At 39.8% G+C, this 19,791-nt stretch overlaps 2 protein-coding genes across 2 annotated transcripts in view; both read right to left on the bottom strand.

Annotated features, from left to right (window-relative positions):
• Positions 1–704: 704 nt before the first annotated feature.
• fbln5 (fibulin 5) lies at positions 705–12,297 on the bottom strand. Its single transcript, XM_005746523.1, has 11 exons — positions 11,822–12,297; positions 11,561–11,615; positions 11,295–11,343; positions 10,822–11,100; positions 5,540–5,662; positions 4,815–4,931; positions 4,596–4,712; positions 4,082–4,204; positions 3,736–3,862; positions 3,419–3,614; positions 705–1,477 (listed from the first exon to the last, which is right to left on the bottom strand). The coding sequence occupies exons 1-11, from the start codon at positions 11,863–11,865 to the stop codon at positions 1,316–1,318; spliced, it is 1,392 nt and encodes a 463-aa protein (XP_005746580.1). The 5' UTR covers positions 11,866–12,297; the 3' UTR covers positions 705–1,315.
• Positions 12,298–12,520: 223 nt separating this feature from the next.
• The window catches only part of trip11 (thyroid hormone receptor interactor 11), a 20,126-nt gene continuing 12,855 nt past the window's right edge, over positions 12,521–19,791 (bottom strand). The window contains exons 17-21 of the mRNA XM_005746522.1: positions 18,553–18,634; positions 17,849–17,963; positions 15,037–15,159; positions 14,084–14,228; positions 12,521–13,994 (exon numbers count right to left, since the gene is read on the bottom strand). Coding sequence (XP_005746579.1) covers positions 13,780–13,994; positions 14,084–14,228; positions 15,037–15,159; positions 17,849–17,963; positions 18,553–18,634 — 680 coding nt within the window. The 3' untranslated portion in view covers positions 12,521–13,779. The remainder of the gene's footprint in view (positions 13,995–14,083; positions 14,229–15,036; positions 15,160–17,848; positions 17,964–18,552; positions 18,635–19,791) is intronic.

The raw sequence follows: 19,791 nt of genomic DNA, 5'->3' as shown, positions 1-19,791 counted from the left end.
AGCAGAAACTTGGCCATCTCCCGGGATCGGCGCTTACTGACAGATTTACGGCTCCTTGCTGAGATAACAATGACGCAAATAAGAAATTGAAAGAAAACACGTCATAACTTTCTCAAGCTACCGTTTTCCTTCTAAGTCGCCTATATTTTTGACATATTACCCACCGATTAATTAATGTAGACTGAATTCGCTGATTGCAAAACATTTGCTGATATGTAAATATATACATTCTTTTCTTTATATACCTAAAAACTGTCATGTGTGCCCAAATCACGCAAATTTTCTCAGTCACCCCTCAAATCTATTAACAGTTTAGACCCTGAAAAAATTTACAAGAGGTGTTAAAAATGTGGTTCCCCATATTCAAAACAAGTGTTGCTATAACATCCATATTAAGTAACCCTCACATGGTATAGCACCCAATGGTTTATTATATGCCCTTTTCACAAATTCTGATACCCAAATAAGTGCTGCTATAAACCCATACTTATCCCAAACTGACAATTTTGTATATATGTGTAAATGCAGTAATTCAAAATGTATCACAGTCCCACATTATAATCCATAAATTAGCTGTTGTTTCAGGAGTTTTTGCTAAAGTGACCCCCTAAATGCATTGATATAATCCCACATTTTGTTATAGTGCCAAAAAAAAATCCCCATCCGAATTCCCCAGAGTATCCACAAAACCAGGTGATGCATTAGTCTGGGAGCCGCCTCATGCCAGGGACAGCTGTTTGTGTGGTGAAGAAGTTTATTGGTCAAAAAGAAACTGTGATCAATAATTCAATTAATGACTTGTTGTTACATCATTTTAAATACTGCCTCTGTAAAATGCACATTTACACTTCTGCTTCGGATAACTGGCTCTCCTCTTGTCAGCTAAGATCAGATGCCACTTGAGAGGAAATGACAACATAAAACTCACAGCTTATGTGAAGGGATGAAGATTCACAGACAAATGGACAAGCTCGTGTGTATATACACCGATTCACCGTGATGTTGCTGTTGTCAGGTCGTCCTCTGAAATTGTACACCATAAATATCCCTGCATGTCTGTGTGTGCGTGGGTTTGTGTGTTGAAAGTCAATATCGCAGTCGTAAAAGCTCAGTGTCTATTAAACAAGGGTGGAGATTCCAGCACGGGAAAGTCTTCCCGTCAGCTGTTCTCAGCGGAGTCCTGTTGTGTCTCTACCGAAGGTGACATAATGAGGGGGGAAGGGGGGCAACAAGCAAACTATTACATCAGCTGCAGGTGAAAACAGCTGCTTCATGCTTGACTTTCTTTTGTGGCAATGAAGTTCATTTGGGACCCTCAAAACGGATGCTCTGATACAAATATTGTCAGACGGATGATGGAGCTGCCTCTGAAGTTGATGACATTGTTGACTGTGACCATCTCCAGGTCCAGCACCACCTTCTTCGGCCCCTTGATTGGCCGCGATAAGACGAGCGTGGCGCTCACATTACTGGTTTGCTTTAAGAGAAAGAGGACAGAGACAAAAGGGGAATGTGAGGAATGAATTACAGGAAACACTACTGCACACAGCGGAAGAAACACGTGGCTCAGTGCCTGGTTATACAACTTCCAGTAAATAAAACAAGAGCACACTTGTTTAGAAAGCCAACTTAGCAGTTTCTGATCAAACTCAGCTTCTCAGATACATTACACACAATTATTGTGCCATCTGCTGGGTGCACTCTGCATTGTCAGGTTCTTACTACTCATTAAACCTGTGGTACACACATATATATATTTATAATTTATTCAAAATAAACGGTATTCCGTAGCCAATCTTATCTAAACACCTGATTAGAATTTGAATTTGATCATAATCACAGCTACAAAAAAAAGATCTAACCCTAACTTTAGTCCAGGATCAAAACTACCATCTTTTTCTTTCCGTCTCTGAGCACAAACTCGAGTCCTTATTTTAAAACGTCAAATCAGTCCTGTGCAAACTGTAAATAAAAACAGAATGCAATGATTCGAGAATCTCATAAACCCACATTTTACTCATAAAACTACATAGAAACCATGTCAAATGCTTAAACTGAGAAAATGTATCACTTATGAGCTCATTTTAAATTTGATGACACCAACACATCTCAGAAAAGGACAGTGCTATGTTTACCACTGTGTAGCAGCCCCCCTTCTTTTATCAACAGTCTGTAAACATCTGGGAACCGAGAAGACCAGCTGTTGGACTTTTGAGAGGAATGTTGTCCCATTCTTGTCTCATGGAGGATGTTGGACACATGTACTTTTTTACAGATTGGTCAACCTCTGTCCATTTACTTCTGGGTATAAAAAGAACATCAGCTGACTTGTTCCCAATTAACCTCATTAGTCGCGAATTGTTCCTCGAGCTGTTTCTTTTTAGCACCACTTCCTTTTACAGCCTTTTGTTACCCCCATCCCAACTTTTTGAGACATGTTACTGCCACCACAGTCAAAGTGGACTCATTTTTTTTTCCAAATAGCAAAAGGTCTAAATTTAAAATGTCATGTTTTCAATGTTCTATTATGACTAAAATATGGGCTTATTGGATTTTCAGATCATTGCATTCTGTTTTAATTTACATTTTACGCAATGTCCCAATTTTGGGAGGGAATATGGTTTGTATTAGAATGAAGATCAAAAACTTTGTGTAATTATTTGTTGTATTTTCGGTTACATGTCACTCCGTGCTGTGGGTGAACAAATCCCGATCATCTCACTGTGTAATGATACGAGGAAGTGCTGATACTATTCACTTAGATAAGTGCCAATACTAGATGGAAATAATAAAGCATTACAAGGAAAGGTGCTCCAGGTGGTCTTACTTAAATCTCAGATCAAACGCCTATTTTGTTACATTATATCATATTACTGAATCAATAAGATGGATTACATTAAATGTATCTTTTAGACAAAAGTTTTTGTAATGCACTTACATAATTCTTTCAGTTGTTTTCAGTATTTCATTATGAATAAATTTGTATTCATTCATCTTTTTAGATAAATGTCAAGCATTGCATTGCTTAACCTTTAAGATAAATGCAATACAATAAAAAGGAGATTTTCTTGCGTCGCATGGTATCTTCTTTGCAGTGATTCTAATATGTTTTTCTCACTATTAAGCTGGTGAATTATCATCATCTAGGACAAGTCCAAGACTGATTTTGGAAACATCTTTGGTAACTAAACAGTCACAGCTGTGGAGTTTCTGGACTGCATTCTTTAACAACCAAACACTACTGTCATTTCCTTTCCTGCCTAGTTCTGCAGTTTCCTTGAATTTCCCCATCAATAGAGTTTGAGTTTCTGCAGGAGTGGGGGCCCACTTTCATTTATTGTGTTACTTTGCATTAATATAGTGCACTAAAGTCTTCCATCTGCCATATCTTCTGTTGATGGGTCTCTGAAAAACGTACCCTCATGTAAAACTCTCGCCCATCGTTGCCCGACTTTATCTGGAAGATGTAGAAGGCGCCGGGATAGCGCGTGGTGGCCTGCATCTGGAAGATATCTGCAGGCACACTGCGCCCCGACGACATGTCCATGTGTCGGTACAAAATGGTGAAGGGCTTATCCCTGCAGGCAGGGTTCTCAGCTGAACACATACACTGACTGCCAAGGAGGAGACACGGTCACTTTAAGCTTTAGAGGATATTTTAAACAAATAAGCAGTGAAACAGTTTAGAATTTGGTGTTAAAAGGCGTCTAGAGAAAGCGAAGAAGTAAGACTCACTTGTCACTAACTGCGATGTAAGGAGGGTTGCACTGTAAAGGATTCAGGCATGTATAGCTTCCCTGGAAATTGAAACACACTTGTGCTGTTGTACAGGTGTTGTTACCAGTGTCACATTCATTGACATCTTTAAGAATCAAACACACAACAATCAAAGTCAGTTTAAACATAATCATCACGAGAGAAGAAGAAGAAGCTTCAACAATGTTGATATTAAAGAAAAATAGATGCATGTGTCCTGAGTCAAGAGAAGTATTTAACTGATAACAATAATAACTTTATCACATAAACTAATGCATTCAGTTAGGAAATGATGTATCTGTGTGAGAGTTCCTCATCCTCTTACCCTCACAGCTCCTGCCGTCCTCATATATATAATATCCAGGTGGACAGATGCAGGAGTAAGAACCGGGGATGTTGACACATCTGTACTGACACAGAAACTCAGAGAAACTGCACTCATCCAAGTCTGCACGAAGCAAGAAACAGAATTAACACCTATCAGAAAAGGACATCAGCACCAACAGTGTTCAGTGTTCAAGCTCAACCAAGCCCGCCTCAATATGTCTGAGTGAAGTCTGCATGTTTTGCACGGTCTCAGTCATGCAGCTTGCTCTTTCTAAACTGTGTCGACCTAGCCTGTGATAAACTGGAACTAGTCTCATACAGCACACCTGCTCTCTGTGATCCTGCTGCCAAAGCAAACATTTTTATTCTGTTCAATTCACCTCTGTCATACGACTTTTTGCTCCTTTTTACAAAAATGCATCTCAGTTTCTGGTTCTTTACCGACTCAATTATTCACACTGCTTCAAAGATAGATTAATATTGATATATCAAAAGAATCAAATCTTCCTCACCGATGCAAGTAGTACCATCAGATGCCAGCTCAAATCCTTCGTCACAGTTGCACATGTAGGACCCGTAGGTATTCAAGCAGCCATGACTACAAGGTTCATCTGCACACTCATCCACATCTGGAACAACAGAAGCTGGAAGCTGACAACACTGGTACACGATATACAGGTGTTTCTTTTCCTGTTGTAAAGCCGTGGCCCGGTGCTTGTGAATGTGTTTACCTTGACAGGTCCGGCTGTCTGGATTGAGGATGAAGCCAGGATTACAGGAACAAGAATATGAGCCGGGCACGTTGGCACACAGCTGCTGGCAGTAACCATAGCGACATTCATCAATATCTGGTACCAAAAAAGAAAAAAAAAGAAGAAAATTTAAGTAGAAGGTAGTCACTGACCATAATACATATTGTGCTGTAGGCAAGTTTACTGTAAGTAAATATACGATTAGTGTTTTGATTTGAACAGACTCTGCTGAGCTGCATTGCACCACAAAGCATGAAGAGGGCGCTGTTCTTCTTTTCTAAATGAGGACAAGTACATGCAGGGACTTTTCTGCATTATCCAACAGTGATCATAGAAATTGACATGATCTCTGATCTATGCTTTTTATAGTGTTAGTACTAAGATATAATAGATTGCTGGTTTTGCATGTCCAAGACTACATTTGCATTTATTAGTGCTTGAAGAAGAAAATCAAAGCTTTTCCATCACTTGGTAATTCCAGAAAATATTGAATTAAAATGCTCAGTGCTTGTTTTCCTAGCTTCCCTTCATTTGATAATTTGCACAAAGTAATGGCAAAATTGAGCGATGGCTGAACAATAATAAACTGACTCTGAGTTCACTTTGTAGAGTATTTGCAGTGATGCAATGTGAATCCCATTGGGTAAAGTGTATTGTTAATATATGCTAATGTTTAAAGAAGTTTCAGGGAAAAACTGGCTCACCCTGACACTGTCCACCAAGGAGCCAGTAACCTTCAGTGCAGGAGCATGTGTAGCCACCTGCTGTGTTGATACAGACCTGGGTAGGGTTACAGTGGTGAGAGTTTGTCTCGCATTCATCAATGTCTGCAATTAAAAAAAAGGAAAAAAAAGAGGAGAAAAAATTAACAAAATTCAACAAAATTAAAAAGGACGCTCAAAGAGGCAGAAGCGACATAAAACAAAAAAAAGTTCAGCACATTAACCCAAAAAACATGTTTTTCTGTTACATTTGGCAGCCAGCCCTTCAAATCTACACAAAAGTAAAACCCAGAGAGACACTTTCAAAGTTTATTGAGAGTTAGGAGAAGAGTATCACGTATCATCTAAAGTATTTCATAAAGTGAGGCATGGATATTTTTAAAATGACATCAAAGTAAACAGATGAGATAAAAGCACACTGATAATACTGATTTCCATGTGGGAGTTATGCTTTTTGCACTTCTCGGACGTCAGTAGATTTGATTCCAAACATTTAGGTTTAGCCTTCACCTCACCTTTTATTGACTAACTCCAATGCAGGATTTGATGCTCATGTGCCTTGCTCGAAAGCACATCAGCTAGTGAACTTTTTCCTGCTGGCTTGGAGATTGCACCAGCAATCTTCTGTTTGAAAATCAGTTTATCCAACACTCAGAGTTTCATTGCCCTGTGCTTAAAAAAAAACCCCAAACTCTTAACCAAACAGTTATCATTTCAGCGCTTATGATCGTTTCTACACAGATTTGCAGATTTCTCAGATTACAATCTGAATTCCATCAACGCCCCTGGAGCAGCTCACACACTAAATCATAATGCCCTTATGAGGATACGACAAATCGCAAATTCCAACTTCTGTTCATGGTTCTCAGACAATGAAGTCACCGATCTCTAGAAAACCGGTGGGGGGAAGTGGGTGGGAGCCTGGTTTTGATAAGCTATGATAAGCGATAACGTCTGTCTGTGGGACCGTTGCCCTTTATGCCAGCTGGGACCACTGGCCCTTCACGAGGGTGGAGGAGACCCGGTGCATTAGGCCACCGGCCAAAAGCTACACAGCCACGGCACCTGCTTACAGTTTCCAGTGAAAATCTCCCTGAATGCCCCTCATCTGCACCCCATGTGTAGACCTTACTGCAGATCTCCAACATATACACACACAAGCCGCAGGAGCGTTTTAGTTCACCTCCTTATATAGGCTGTTTTATGAGCTGCCCACGAGTTTTTGGAGTTGCTGACAGCCCTGATCAGCTTCAGAGAAGACATGACAGGGTCAGATGTAGATGCAAAAAAAACCCCCAAACTCCTGTGCAGAAAGATCTTGACCACATATGGCTGCACAAACTGATTCAAAATAACAGTAAGTGACACAAAACCAGCTTGCTTTTCTTTATCAAGATTCCAATGAAAAGATTGTAAAGGATAAAAGTTTATAGCTTCACTACCAGAAAAATGCTCTGTTAAAAGATGAGCTGTTGTGCATTTTTGAGTTGACCCACTGGTTTCGAAAGTGCATAAGGCTGGATACTTTTCTCCAGGCACAACGGAGCATGTAAATCCCTGGACTCCAGTAAAAACCTGAAAATCCCTAAAACTGAGTTATGAGCTGTAATGAATATTACACTCTCTAGTGGGATGAAAAGCACAGCATCTGAACGTTAATGGTTTCTTTTTTTTTTACTTGGTAGAGAATAAAAAGTGTGCTTAAGCAGTGACAGTTTTGTACAGATTTTCAGCAGGTGTCATTTTTATAATGTTAATTTGATCTATCCTCATCTATCCTAATTATTGTGTGTTTGTCTACAAAGTAAACTGTAAGCACGTTTATTATGGTCCATTTATTAGAGATAGTGTGGTTAAATAGAGTGAAAGCTCAACCGTATTCAACACCTTCAGGATGAAGCTTATCATTTCTATTGTTCCCCCAGACTGGTTCCATTTGAAACACTGACATGTCATTAACTCAGAAACAAAACCACAATTGTTGCAGGTTCAGACGGGAAGTCGCAGTCTGTGTATTTTCTGCCCCACAGCAGCATCAATCAGCAACTAATTACATCACTGCACACACAGTGTGCCAGCCTTCAGGGGTGTGCTGAGTCGCTGCCTCCACAGAGGCATGCCTGTTCTCTTGCCCTGGCCTGGGCACAAATTTGGCAGCATATGACCTCATTTTTGGCACTCACATAGTGTAGTTTACCCAAACAATGTTGCGAGCTGATTCCCTCACGGACCTTCTCCCCTACAAAGAGGGGGAAAAAAGTCCATATTTGTCCATGAGCGAACTTCTAGAGCTCTCTTTGGAAGGGGAAAACTGTACCACATATGTACATTTTCCTCCTCCCAGCACAGTCATGGCTAATTTATCCAAAATGACAGGAAAACACCCCAAATGGACCTTAAGGAACCCATTTTTTAACAGCTTGTCCCTGCTAGACCCGCCAAGGAAAGTTTGTGAAGTGTTTATCTAACAGCTGGGAACTCTTGAAGTTGTGAAATTGAAACAGCTCAATTAAAAAAGATGACATTTATTCGCTTTGAAACGTTAAATGGGCCTCTGGGTCGGTGGGGTGACAGCAGACAGGCTGCGGCACAAAACACTAAAAAACATCTGTCCCTGTGATGCGATGGATTCATGTATTTCTCTGGATTTTAACCACACTGAATTCCTATTCTTTATCTTTTCCCACTGATGTTACCTCATTCATAGCTTGACTCTAATATCTGATAAACAGCAGCAGGTGGCAGATGTCAAGACTGTATTCTGCAAAACATTCAAATTTTTCAGCCACTGCTGAAATCCAGTTAAGAGCCTCAAGACCAGAAACAGCTGCAGCCGCGAATAGACACCTTCCACCCTTATATCTCCTGCAAGCAGTGAGACAGTATAAAAATGAGCTTTGGCAGAGATGGGTTGCAAAGCAACTTGCAGATGTGCAGTAACTTCACGCCCTATGATGAAATTTGCCAGGTGATTTCTGATCAGCTAATCCACAGGGATCCTGGTTGAAATTTGACTTCATAACTTGCCTGAAGTAACTTTAAAGATGCATTAGAGTGGCAGCAAAGGGAAAAGCTGCGATTGTGTTAAGAAAAATACTCCAGAAAATCATTCCTGACATTCCTATGTCAGTTAGGGGGTTAGAATCCTCTTAAAGGGTAAGGTAATTAACAAGAGAGGTTACAAGATGACCACACATTTTAATGGAAATTTATGAATAATTACATCTTCAGTCCCCAAATAGAGTTGTTGAATTTCAGTGTTTTTCTTTGTTTGTTTGTGTGTTTGTTTTTAATAGAAAGGCTGGGATCTAAACCCTGCTTGTGGTTACATTCCCTCACTGTGATGAATGGGTGCAAATGTTGACCCACCGTGAACAATCAAACAAGCGCTTTGTCAGACTGATGTAAGCAAACGACTGAAAACAATAAGCAACTTTGAACTTTCGGGGACTTCTGATGAACACGAACAAAAGACTTGGCTCGAACAATGTTTACTTCATTTTTGAAATTGGCTTGAACGGAAGAATTGTGAAGTTTTCAGCAGAATTTTTTATGAGTCAGTCTCGTATGACTGAACCGAAGCTACGGGAGTTCTCCTGAGCCCAGAGTTAATACTTTCTGCATGTGCAAATATGCAAGCATCCAAGTGACATCAATTTCTAATGGATGCTAATTTTGTCATCAGAGGTTTTACATGATGATTTGCGCAGACAACCACATACCCTATGATTATCAGGATTTAACCCATTAGCAATTACCAGATCATTTCTAAATAGAGTAGTGACTGCACTGGCTTCCTCCAAATGGACAAAAAAGGTTGTATAATAAGAAAAACTGTAAGTATAATCCTGGCTTCAAGCAGGTGACCAGCCCCGTATAGAACAACTGGGGAATGAAATCAGACTGAAAAACCTGCAGTACAATGTTGAGTTACAATACTTTGCAAAAGTCTTGAGCTGGCTCTCACTCCCTTATATTTTGCTTCCAACGGGCCAGACTTTCTTGCCTTTTTTAAGGGTTCTTGAGCAACAGTTCTCCATCTTTCAGAAGGTCATTGTCTGCTTTTTCACATGAACATTTTCAGAGGAATGTTTTTTGTGTTTGTTTGTTAGGCAACATGGACCTGTGTAATTATGTAAACAATTATTCAAACATAAAAAAGGCACCTAACTCAAGGGATAAACCAGTGATTTGTCTACAGATCATAGACAACTGAGCTGGCACTTTGTTAACAGCAGCCTGTCTCACAAAAACACATAATTTGTTCAAACTTCTTTAGTTGAATTCTAGAAATTCCAAAGATAAGGCAGTTTGACAGACATAAAGAAGTACTTTTGCACTATTAACTACTAGCAGCTATTAGTTGAAAACTTGTCACACCTCAGCATGGTGTGCAGTCTTTCCTTTAAAGAAGGGAAGCAGGGAGAAAAGATGGAGGCATGTCAAATTACATAGGAACTGGACTGAAAATCAATGGGAACAGGTCTTATGGAGTGATGAATCCAATTTCCCCCCCCTAAAACTGACAACAATTTGAGGGAAAAATTTGAGGGAGTTGGGGAGAAAGGTACAACAGTAACCTGTGAGCCATCTGTAAAACACGGTGGAGGCTCTGTCATGGTTTGGGGCTTTGTTTCAACCAGTGGTGTTGGAGATCTCATCAAAGTTGATGGAATTATGAAAACTGAAAAGCACCATCAGAATTAAATCCAACATGAAATACCATCTGGAAAGCTTCTGGTTGACAATAAATTCATTTTTCAGCATGACAATGATCCCAAACACACTGCCAATGCAGGAAAGGCATATCTGGATAGACGAACACACACTACTATCAGTCATAAATTGGCCTCCCTAGAGTCCAGACCTCAAAGTTACTGAAGCAGTGTGGGATCATCTGGACTGAGAACAGAACAAAAGGCAGCCAACATCCAAAGAAGAGCTTTGAATGTCCTTCAAGAAGCCTGGAGAACTATTCCTGAAGAATACTTACAGAAATAACAAGAAATCTGGCCTAAGAGACTTCACACTGTGTAAAGAATAAAGGTTTTCATTTTAAATATTGACTTTCAAGCTTATTCAAATTGTACAAACTGTATTTGTGCCTTTATTTCTGTTTTAATAAATTATTGCAATTATTTCTCATTTGCTTCTCAAAATATAAAGAAATCAGGGGTAGCTCAAAAAGTTTACACATTACTATATTCTACTTGTGGTAGTAAATATCTTAGACCAGTGAGAACAAACTGCAGAATCCTACTAACCGTTACAGGTGCCATCCTCTGCAAGAGTATATCCCAGGATACATTGCGCAGTGCTGATCACTCTTGGGTAGCTGGGCTCCACAGATCTTGGGGGAGATGGGAGGAAAGAGTTTGGAAATCCAGCTGAAGGGTCCGGGTAAACCGGCTCAGGCACTATGGGATCCGGTCTGTAAGGCTGGTTGTACAAGTTCCTCGGGATGCATAGGTAACCTCCGTTCTGGTTCACACAGCGCATGTCTCCTCGGCAAGCATCTGGCATGGTACGGCACTCATCCACATCTGGAATACAGAGCCGTGCACTGATAAGGACATTCTTGCATCCGGAGCATGTGTGAATCTGTGCTACAACCCATCCCGGTGCTTTGGGATTTGATTTTCTTGCGCACACGGTGTTTGAATTCCAGACACGTCTCTTTGTTCTATAAATGTAACTTTTCGATGCAAAAAAACCCCACAGAAGTGATGCCACTCACCTATACACTGTCTTGTTCTGGGTTCATATGCGAAACCTTCTGTGCAGGTCTGAAGAGAAGTGATTAAAATGCGGTTTGAGCATGTTTTTTAACGCATTCATTTGCTGAGATGTCAAACTAGTATGAGAAGAATATATGTTATAATGCATAAATATATTAGCTTGCATCAAAGACGCATTTGCATCTTTATTGGCTTTGGTAAGTTTCAGAGCAACTTTTTAGTTAAGTGATCACAGCCTTAGACTAAATGGATGAAGGTGTCTTACCTGTCCGCGCCCAGGCTGGACACAAAGTAGAATAAATACCAGAGCTGTCAGCATCCTGCAAAGAGGAAATTTTACGTTTTTAGGCCCTTCTCGGAAGGAGTTCGCAGAAGAAAACAGGAACTTGATACAGGCATTTGTCACATATTCATTCAAACATGCAACGTAAGTTTAAAAAAAAAAAAAAAAAAAAAAAAAAAAAAAAAAAAAAAAGTCCGTTACGCAAAAGATGCCTGCGGAGAAAATAAAGTGGAGACTACTGACCTTGAAGGAGAGCAAAACCTGAAGCCACGTCCCTCTAAATGCATGGTTTACGACTCCAACTGAGTTCTCTCAAAGGAAAGATTTGAAACGACCCGTAAATTTGAATCCCCTCGCCACTACTCAGCAGGACTCTCACCACCACCCCCAACTATGCGCCTTTACGCGAAAGCCGACACCAGGTTTTCATTAACCGCTGCCTGGTCGAGCTGAAGCTCCAGTACATTGACCAAGTGTTGGAAGAATGCTTTTTCAAAATGGACTGTTCTGCTTCTTCCCCGCTCTGTCGGCGCTACAGATTATTTAGCAATGCAAATTAACGGGCCCCCTCCGAGCACTTTCCCAACAGCTGGATTCAATCAGGAGAGCCAGCCCCCTCCAGTCAGAGCGCGCGGAGACGGCGGCCCCACAGCGGCGCGCTCACTCCGACAAGCGGCTTCTCCTGGGCGGTTAGGAGGCAGAAAAGCATAAAGCTTACACACACACAGTGTCTGTTTTCCAAAGATATAAACAGCCCACCCCCTCACCCCCTCACCCCCTTCCCCGGGTTGAATGACACTGCACATCTGGCGCAGGAAACGTACGCTGTCCGCGCTGTAGTAGCCACATGTGGTTCAGATGCCTAAAAATCTGGCGTTAAAATAATTTAAAAAAACAAAACAAAAAACGGTAAAAATGACAAGATGCACACAAACATGGGGTCAGCAGTGGTACCTTTATTTGATGATAAAATTCCAATTAATTCACGGGTACTAAACTTAAGTAAAGTTCATCAAAGTCCGAGGCAACCCGACTCCTTTTAGACGCCCAAGTGTTTCAGATTTTACATCTACAAAAATTATTTTCAAGGAGGATTTACAGTTTGTACATTTAATCATTACACCTGGAGAAGCCCTGTAACATTCCTTCTGCAGCAGCTGATTGATGTCTATACAAAAATGTAGAGCAGCTTCCGCTACTGTGGTCCTTCTAAATGTGCAATTTTGTAAATATATATATTTTTATATTATTTTTTACAATCCTGATTATACAACTATGAAATTAGGAAAAAAGACAGGCACTTTTTACTTCCACAACATCCTCAGTGCCTATAAATAGAAAACAAAATAACACCACCCATTTTTACACATATATATATATATCTATATAATAGTACTGTACTTAAACATAAGAGCAGTCTCAAGCTTCCGATCAACCACAGTCAGCAGTTATAGCCATAATTACAACGCTTATTGCATATCACAGTCTAGCCGTCTGGAAAAGACAAGATTTCTGCAGAAATGTCTTTATGGTTTTAACAGATGTACTGAACCACATAAATCTCTATGCAGGCTGCTGCTGCCAGAGTGTTTCAGGCGAGTCCTGGATAAGAAACAGCTCACTGCATTGTTGAAAAGAAAAATAAAAGTATTCAACAAATAAAAAGTTGTCCTGTGAAGGACGTGTTTCCTCTTGCTAACAGAGGTGATGACTAGATTCAGCCCACTTGTATTGTACTGCGCAGACGGAGCTGAAAAAGGTCACTTGTGTTCAGATGTGGTGCGATAAATAAAAATCATAATGTAACTCAGATGACCAGATCTTTGAAAATTCTCACCCTGAATGACTCAAAACTTTAAAATGCTCCGATCCTGCATCGTTTTTGAAGGTAGTCTCATCATTGATCACTTATCAATAATTCTGAGTGGGAAACACTTTCACTGGTGTGTAAAGGGAGAGTCTGTTGCATAGAACAGTAATTGCAAGTGAAACAGAATCTAAAAAAACCAAAGAACTTCCGTTTTAATCATCTCCCCGAAATAGTGACATTAAGCCTTTATGAACGCTCTGCTCATTTATTTTTGCAGAAAGTAAAGAAAGCAGCAAAAAGAAGCAGATCTGCTCCAAAATCTCAGTCTTTGTAGTGTAAAACTTGTGTTGGCTAAATTAAGACATCTGTGTTGCACTCCTCACAGGGCCGATCACTGCTTTAACAAGTCTTTGAGCACGGCTCCACCGCTGGCCTCAGCTGAGACCGGCACAGGAGTGAAGGTGGGCAGGGTGTCAGAGATGGGCTTCATCAGCAGGTGGCCTCCTGGGCCCCCAGAGCCGGAACCAGCCAGCAGAGGCACCGCTGCAGAGCGAGGGGCCAGGAACGGATTGGAATCACCGGCTCGCTTCAGGGAAACTGGAGCCCCTGAGAAGAAAGAGGCTTAAATTTAAATAAAGCTGGATGCATGAAAGGAAATAAGAAGCAAGTGTTTTTCTTTTAAGTGGGCCATTTACCTGCGGCCATGCTGGAAGTGCCGCTGCTGGTTCTTCCCGCGGGTGGGGCGCTCAGAGGCTTGATGTCATGAACCGGAAGCTTTGGTGCAGGCAGAGAAGGAGTCGACTCCATCTCCAGAAATTTCACAAACATCTCTGAGAAGGACTGCAACAACAAGGAACATGACAGCGAGTGAATGAGATATTTTACTGAGCCAAATGGGGAAATTCTTCCTGAAAACCAAAGTAAAGAGCTAGCATCACAGTAGCATCCTGGTAAAAAATAAGATGAAATTTTCAAAAAGAAACTTGTTTTCTTATTCTTTAAATGTGGATTCTTCACAAGCACTAATATTAAAAAAGCATTTATTTTGCTAAAAAGCAGTTTTGTGTTGTAAAGGGTTTTATTTATAATTGTTGCTATCATCTCAGCCTTTTGCACATTTGTATATCATTCTGTCCTGTCTGGTGTTGCACTGTCTTTGTTTTTTTGCAATTTTTGCACATTGCACTTCATGTAGTCCTGTGTTGATTGTGTGTTATATGTCATATGTGGTACCATGGTCGTGGAGGAACGTTGTCTCGTTTGTGTACTCTACCACTGCACGCTCTATACATTTTGAGGACATTTTAGAAGTTAAGACCCTGGATCAAGTCTGCGGACTGTTTTCTGTTTAAAACAACTAAAAAGTCATGTAAAAAAATAAAAATAAAAAAAATAGTAGGACTGGGGGTTTGTGGGTTCATGTGTGGTCTTCTGCCAGAATCATGACTTTTCGTTATTTATTGATTTTGTTTGAGACTAATTGTAATTGTGGCTATTAAGTACAGAACACTTGTCAGTATTTCTCTTTAATGAATCCTGTGTCAGTGCTACACTGCATGGTGATGAAAGACAGTTTAAGGAACTGTTGGGCTGGGTTCTATTCTTCAGGGCAAAATATATACAGTGAGAACTGTGAATCATGTCTTACAGAGTTGAACCCTTGGCCACTGGTGGGTCTCTGTGGAGTGTTTGGGACACTTTGTGCTCCTCTGCCTCCCAACCAGTTCGATACCCATCCAGTAACACCGTGGCCCCTGTCCTCCTCCAGCATCTGCAGGTGGGAGAAGTGCAGATAAATATTTGGGATATTTAGAAGAAATACACCGATTTGCTATGATCAAATACACAAAATAGACTTAATTCTTATTTAAACAAGCACAAGGTGACACTGATGATTCAGGCTACTTTTTGGGATTTTCTTTTGTCACAAAGTTTTTTTTCCCCCTTACAGCACTTGCCAAAACTTTCTGGAAAGTTACCCCCTGTCACTCACTCCAAGTCCACAGTTTGTAGAAGAAGCTTTACTCACTGTCACACAGTCCTACCTAATCAGAATCATCAGTTCTCTGGCAGGATTTAACTGGACAGAACCCATATAGACTTTATGGATGACAGCATAAGACTTAAAAAGGGGACAAGAAAGGGGGTTAGCTTCTCTACAGAGACAGATTCTGAAAACTTGCCTGGTTTTGTGGGACACTTGGCTCCCATAAACACGAGTTGAGTGGAAAATTTAAATAGCATTAACAGGAAATGAAGAAGGGATGAGGAAAAAAAAAAGCAGAATGATTTCCAACACAATAAAATGGCTTTTCTGAGGAGTTTTAATCGCATTGCCCCTCACTCTGTATCTGTTTTCTTTTAGGAGGGTTGGATAATATACTTGGAGTACTCTGGCGGGAGCCCTGTGGGAATCGCGCCAGAGTACTTCAAGATCTGGACAAGAAAATGTTTTTTTTTTCCAGGGCTGAGCTCCGAGAGGATTTTCAGGGACTGCTGGAGTCAAAAGAAACTTTTGGACAACTTTGTAGTTGACTGAACGATATCTGAAGGACATCATTACCCAATTCATCCTGTCAAAAATGTAAAAAAGGCCTGTTGACAGAGTGTCAGTGTGACCTGTGACAGAGAACGCAAATAACGGAATCAGCCACTGAACTAAACTAATATTGATCAGCCCGACATAAATGTAACATTTTGTGAAGCTGACATAAGTAAATGTTTTTGCCAAGTGTGCCAACGCAGCGTTAATGGTGCAACATTTAAAAATACTACACAGGTGCAATTTTGCTGCAATTAATATTTGACTCATTTTAAACTGAACTGAAAAGGTGTCGCTGGAGAATCTTTTTAAAATACTGATGGAAGAGGGAGTACAGAAGGCTCTTTTTTTTCCCCCCCCTACGGCTTCTGCAGAAATTCTCCTTTTATTTTTCCTACTGCTACATTCGTCTCCCTCTGTAAGTGCTGTCTGGGAGTCCCATCATCCCACGTGGAAGGAGATGCTCACAAACTCGAGCCTGCAGGACTTTGCATATGTAACTTTCCTGTTATCATTATTTCATCAATTGTGACAAGATCCCCGACAGCACTGCCTGAAACGCAGCCCCAAACCATGACAGAGCCTCCACTGTGTTTCACAGATGGCTGTGGACACTCACTGTTGTTCCGCTCTTCTGACCTTCTCTGTACTTATTGTTGATGACTGAGCCAAAAAAATCAAATTTCATCACTCCATAAGACCTGTTGTTACTGATTTTCAGTCCAATTCTTGTGTAATTTGGCAAACCTCATCCTTTTCTCCCCTTTCCCTTCCTTAAAAAATGAATTCTTGACATTCACATTTCCACTGAGACTGTGGTGGCGGGTGTGGTTTTGGCTCGGCTACAGGAGGAGATGTGGAGAGGAAGGTTCAGAGGTTCAGTGTTAAGGAAAAGCTGAGTGGCACAGCTGTCGCCGATCTTTTAATCAACCTAATCTATTTATGCAGTAGCATGTTAGGCATGGACACTCATGGAAGTATCGACAGCAGCTAGCTGATGATTCTATGAATGCACATAAGAGTGAAACACACCTCGCTGGAGTATAAAGTGTAAATATAATAATAATAGTGAAAAGATGAGTCCATGTGTGAGTGTTTGGGAACCCACAGTAGACAAGAGGCCAATCTGATGAGGCTTCAGTGAACAGTAGACGGATCAACAAAAGAGTCATGTGTCATGTGTCAGGCCTTTGCTCGATTTCTTTTCCCATTTCTTAAAGACATGACTTTCAAATACTGCTAGTAACAAAATGTCTAAAGACACTGTTTTGTTGAATTGCCTGTAATGTGTAGACAAAACTAGTTCATCCCTTGAATTAGGTGCCTTATAATGCTATAATGGTTCATAGGTCAGTGTGAAGTGGCTAAACAAACATATACACACAAATACATTCCTCTGAAAATGTTCAGATACATAGACTGAAAATGATTGAAGAAAAAAAAAAAGAAAACACAGCTGATGTCCAAAGAAAAACTTTGAAAGGCCTTTAGATTACTGGAGAATTATTGCCCAAGAGCATTTTAAAATAATTACAACAAACTGACTCCTTGGAAGGAAAATATGAAATGATGAAGGGTGGGTCGAGAATTTTGCACGTATAAATCTTTAAACACTTAATTAATTTGGCAAATAACCAATATTCAAGACCTTTTAGTGATTACTGCAGGAAGGATGTTAAAGAGTGAGTTTTATTTTTAATTTTAATTAAACAGACTTTCATTTTTTGGTTTTCTACTAATTCAGAGTTTTAAGAGAAGAAAACCAGCTGCTACCAGACAGACGCTGTCGCATTGGTGTCTTTTCTTTATCAACAATGCTTACTAACCTTTTAGGTAATTGGACTTTTTGCAAAAAAAAAAAAAAAAAAAAAAAAATCAATGAAACAAAATGATTATTGTCAGTCCAGAAATCTCTCACCTTTTCAACATCTTCTCGGTTTAGACCCAAGACACTTCCCATGAGCTTCAGCACATCGGCACGCTTGGTTTTGGGTGTGTGGAAGTATCCTAAGAACAAGTTATGCATCAGGACCCTGCAGAAAGAACAACATGGGCAACAATGCTGACTGATGATGTAATTCAAGGTTTTGTTTTGTTTTTAAAAACAACAAAAAAAAACCCAAAGATGTGGCTATGATCCATTTTTATGCAGCTGCATGAACAATACCTTAAATTCAAAATGCATCAATCTTCATCAAAGCTTATTTATATTACTAAACACTATACTGGCTCGAAGGGTACATTTCTTTTCCATAATTGCTGCAATCCTTTAAGACCACGTATCTCTAAAATAATCCAGTTTCCGTGAACTTAGTACAATTTGGAGGGATTTATGTTGCTAAAGATGGAAAGTATTTTTTTCAAGCTAGAAAAAAAAAGGATTCAATCACTTCAGTTTAACAGAAAAGGTTTAGTTTGATTCACCTGGTTTTCCCTAAATGGGAACAAACTGCTTCAATCATAAGCTTGATCTTCTCAATTTCACAGTTAAAAAAATGAGAACTTGAAAGTGGGAAATCTACCTGAGGATTTTAGAATAATCCATTAAAAACAATGGAAAAATGTGATCATAATCTAAATAAACTGGAACTAATATTTAACAGAAATGCACTTGAAACTTACTTGTCTATTTTACCCTCTGTGCTGTTCAAAAGGTTCATGAGTTTCCTCTGTGCCTCTTCCAGCATCTCCTGCCTCACATCCACTGCAGCATGGACACAAACAGAGCGACAACTTTAACAGTAATGTTCAGGCCTCTATTGCACATGGGCCACTTTGTGCCTCTTGTGTTTCAACATCTGCAGTGAAACCACAGTGACACAAGTTACAGACTCCTCTAATCCTTCTTGATTAAAAATATAACAACGACTGCACAAATACAACATTTTTCTCTCCCGTTTATCAACAGATGTAACAACAAATGGCAAATGACAAGCAATAAATTGTACTATTTTGTAGGAAATTACGATAACACAGCAACAACAAAAAATAAAAATGTGTATGTTTTCTGGCTAAGGTGGAAAATACAGTGCAAAAAATGGTTGGCAAAGTCTTAAATGAGTCAGAAAAACTTTCAACAAGCTGTTAGTGTTGCAAAAAGATCTGGATTTACAAAGATTTCAGGCTATTTACTTTTCTGAATCTTAGATATGTTAATCTGTGGTTCAAATGACAGAGCAATGCTCCACAGACATACCAAAGCTCGACTGTTCAGTGCGTTCTCAAAGTTAATCAACTATTTTTAGACACAATGTAAATTTTCATATAGGTGACTGATTTGTAAAGAAAATATAGCGCCTCGTATCAGGTCTGGACAAAGTCTGAACAGCCAGAGAGCAGTAAGGAAAAAAACAACAGTCTGAGAATTTGCTGTGATGTAATGGTCATATCTGATAGGAATGAAATCTGCTGCAGAGTGTGAAACAACGAATGGCTTCCCACTTCAGAGAATTACAGTTTCACTCATTTGGTCCTTTTCTTGGCCTATGCAAGGGAAGTAAGTGTTTCTTCAAAGGCTGGCAGGTAGATGCCTTCCACACGATATTTACAAAGTGCTGTGATCTTTAAACCGACAGCAGTTTTACTGCAACCTCACATTTTTCAGTAAAACTGGAAAGCTGTGCTTTATACAGTCTGATAAAGGCACCATTAACAACATTTATAGTTGAGATTTAAAAAAAAAAAAAAAAAAAAAAAAAAAAAAAAAAAAAATTTTTAAGGCGTGTTAAGTTACACCTATTCAAAAGAAAAGGCTATATGTCTCTTAACCACTACTACACTAAAGATAACAACTTTTGAGAAGTAGAGAGCGATGTGATGTGGATGAGAAGAGACTAAAGAACCAGCACGGTGGAGGTAAAT

This window comes from Pundamilia nyererei, unplaced genomic scaffold, assembly GCF_000239375.1.
Source record: "Pundamilia nyererei isolate P.nyererei 1_Seehausen unplaced genomic scaffold, PunNye1.0 scaffold00179, whole genome shotgun sequence".
Taxonomy (NCBI): Eukaryota; Metazoa; Chordata; class Actinopteri; order Cichliformes; family Cichlidae; genus Pundamilia; species Pundamilia nyererei.
This window is presented reverse-complemented; position numbering and strand designations above follow the sequence as displayed.

Excerpts from the sequence above, each read along its gene's own strand:
- fbln5 (XM_005746523.1), bottom strand. The coding sequence starts at position 11,865 with ATGCATTTAGAGGGACGTGGCTTCAGGTTTTGCTCTCCTTCAAG. Across the intron at positions 11,344-11,560 it reads TCCAGCCTGGGCGCGGACAG|ACCTGCACAGAAGGTTTCGC; the intron begins GTAAGACACCTT and ends ACTTCTCTTCAG. Across the intron at positions 11,101-11,294 it reads CAGAACAAGACAGTGTATAG|ATGTGGATGAGTGCCGTACC; the intron begins GTGAGTGGCATC and ends TCTGTATTCCAG.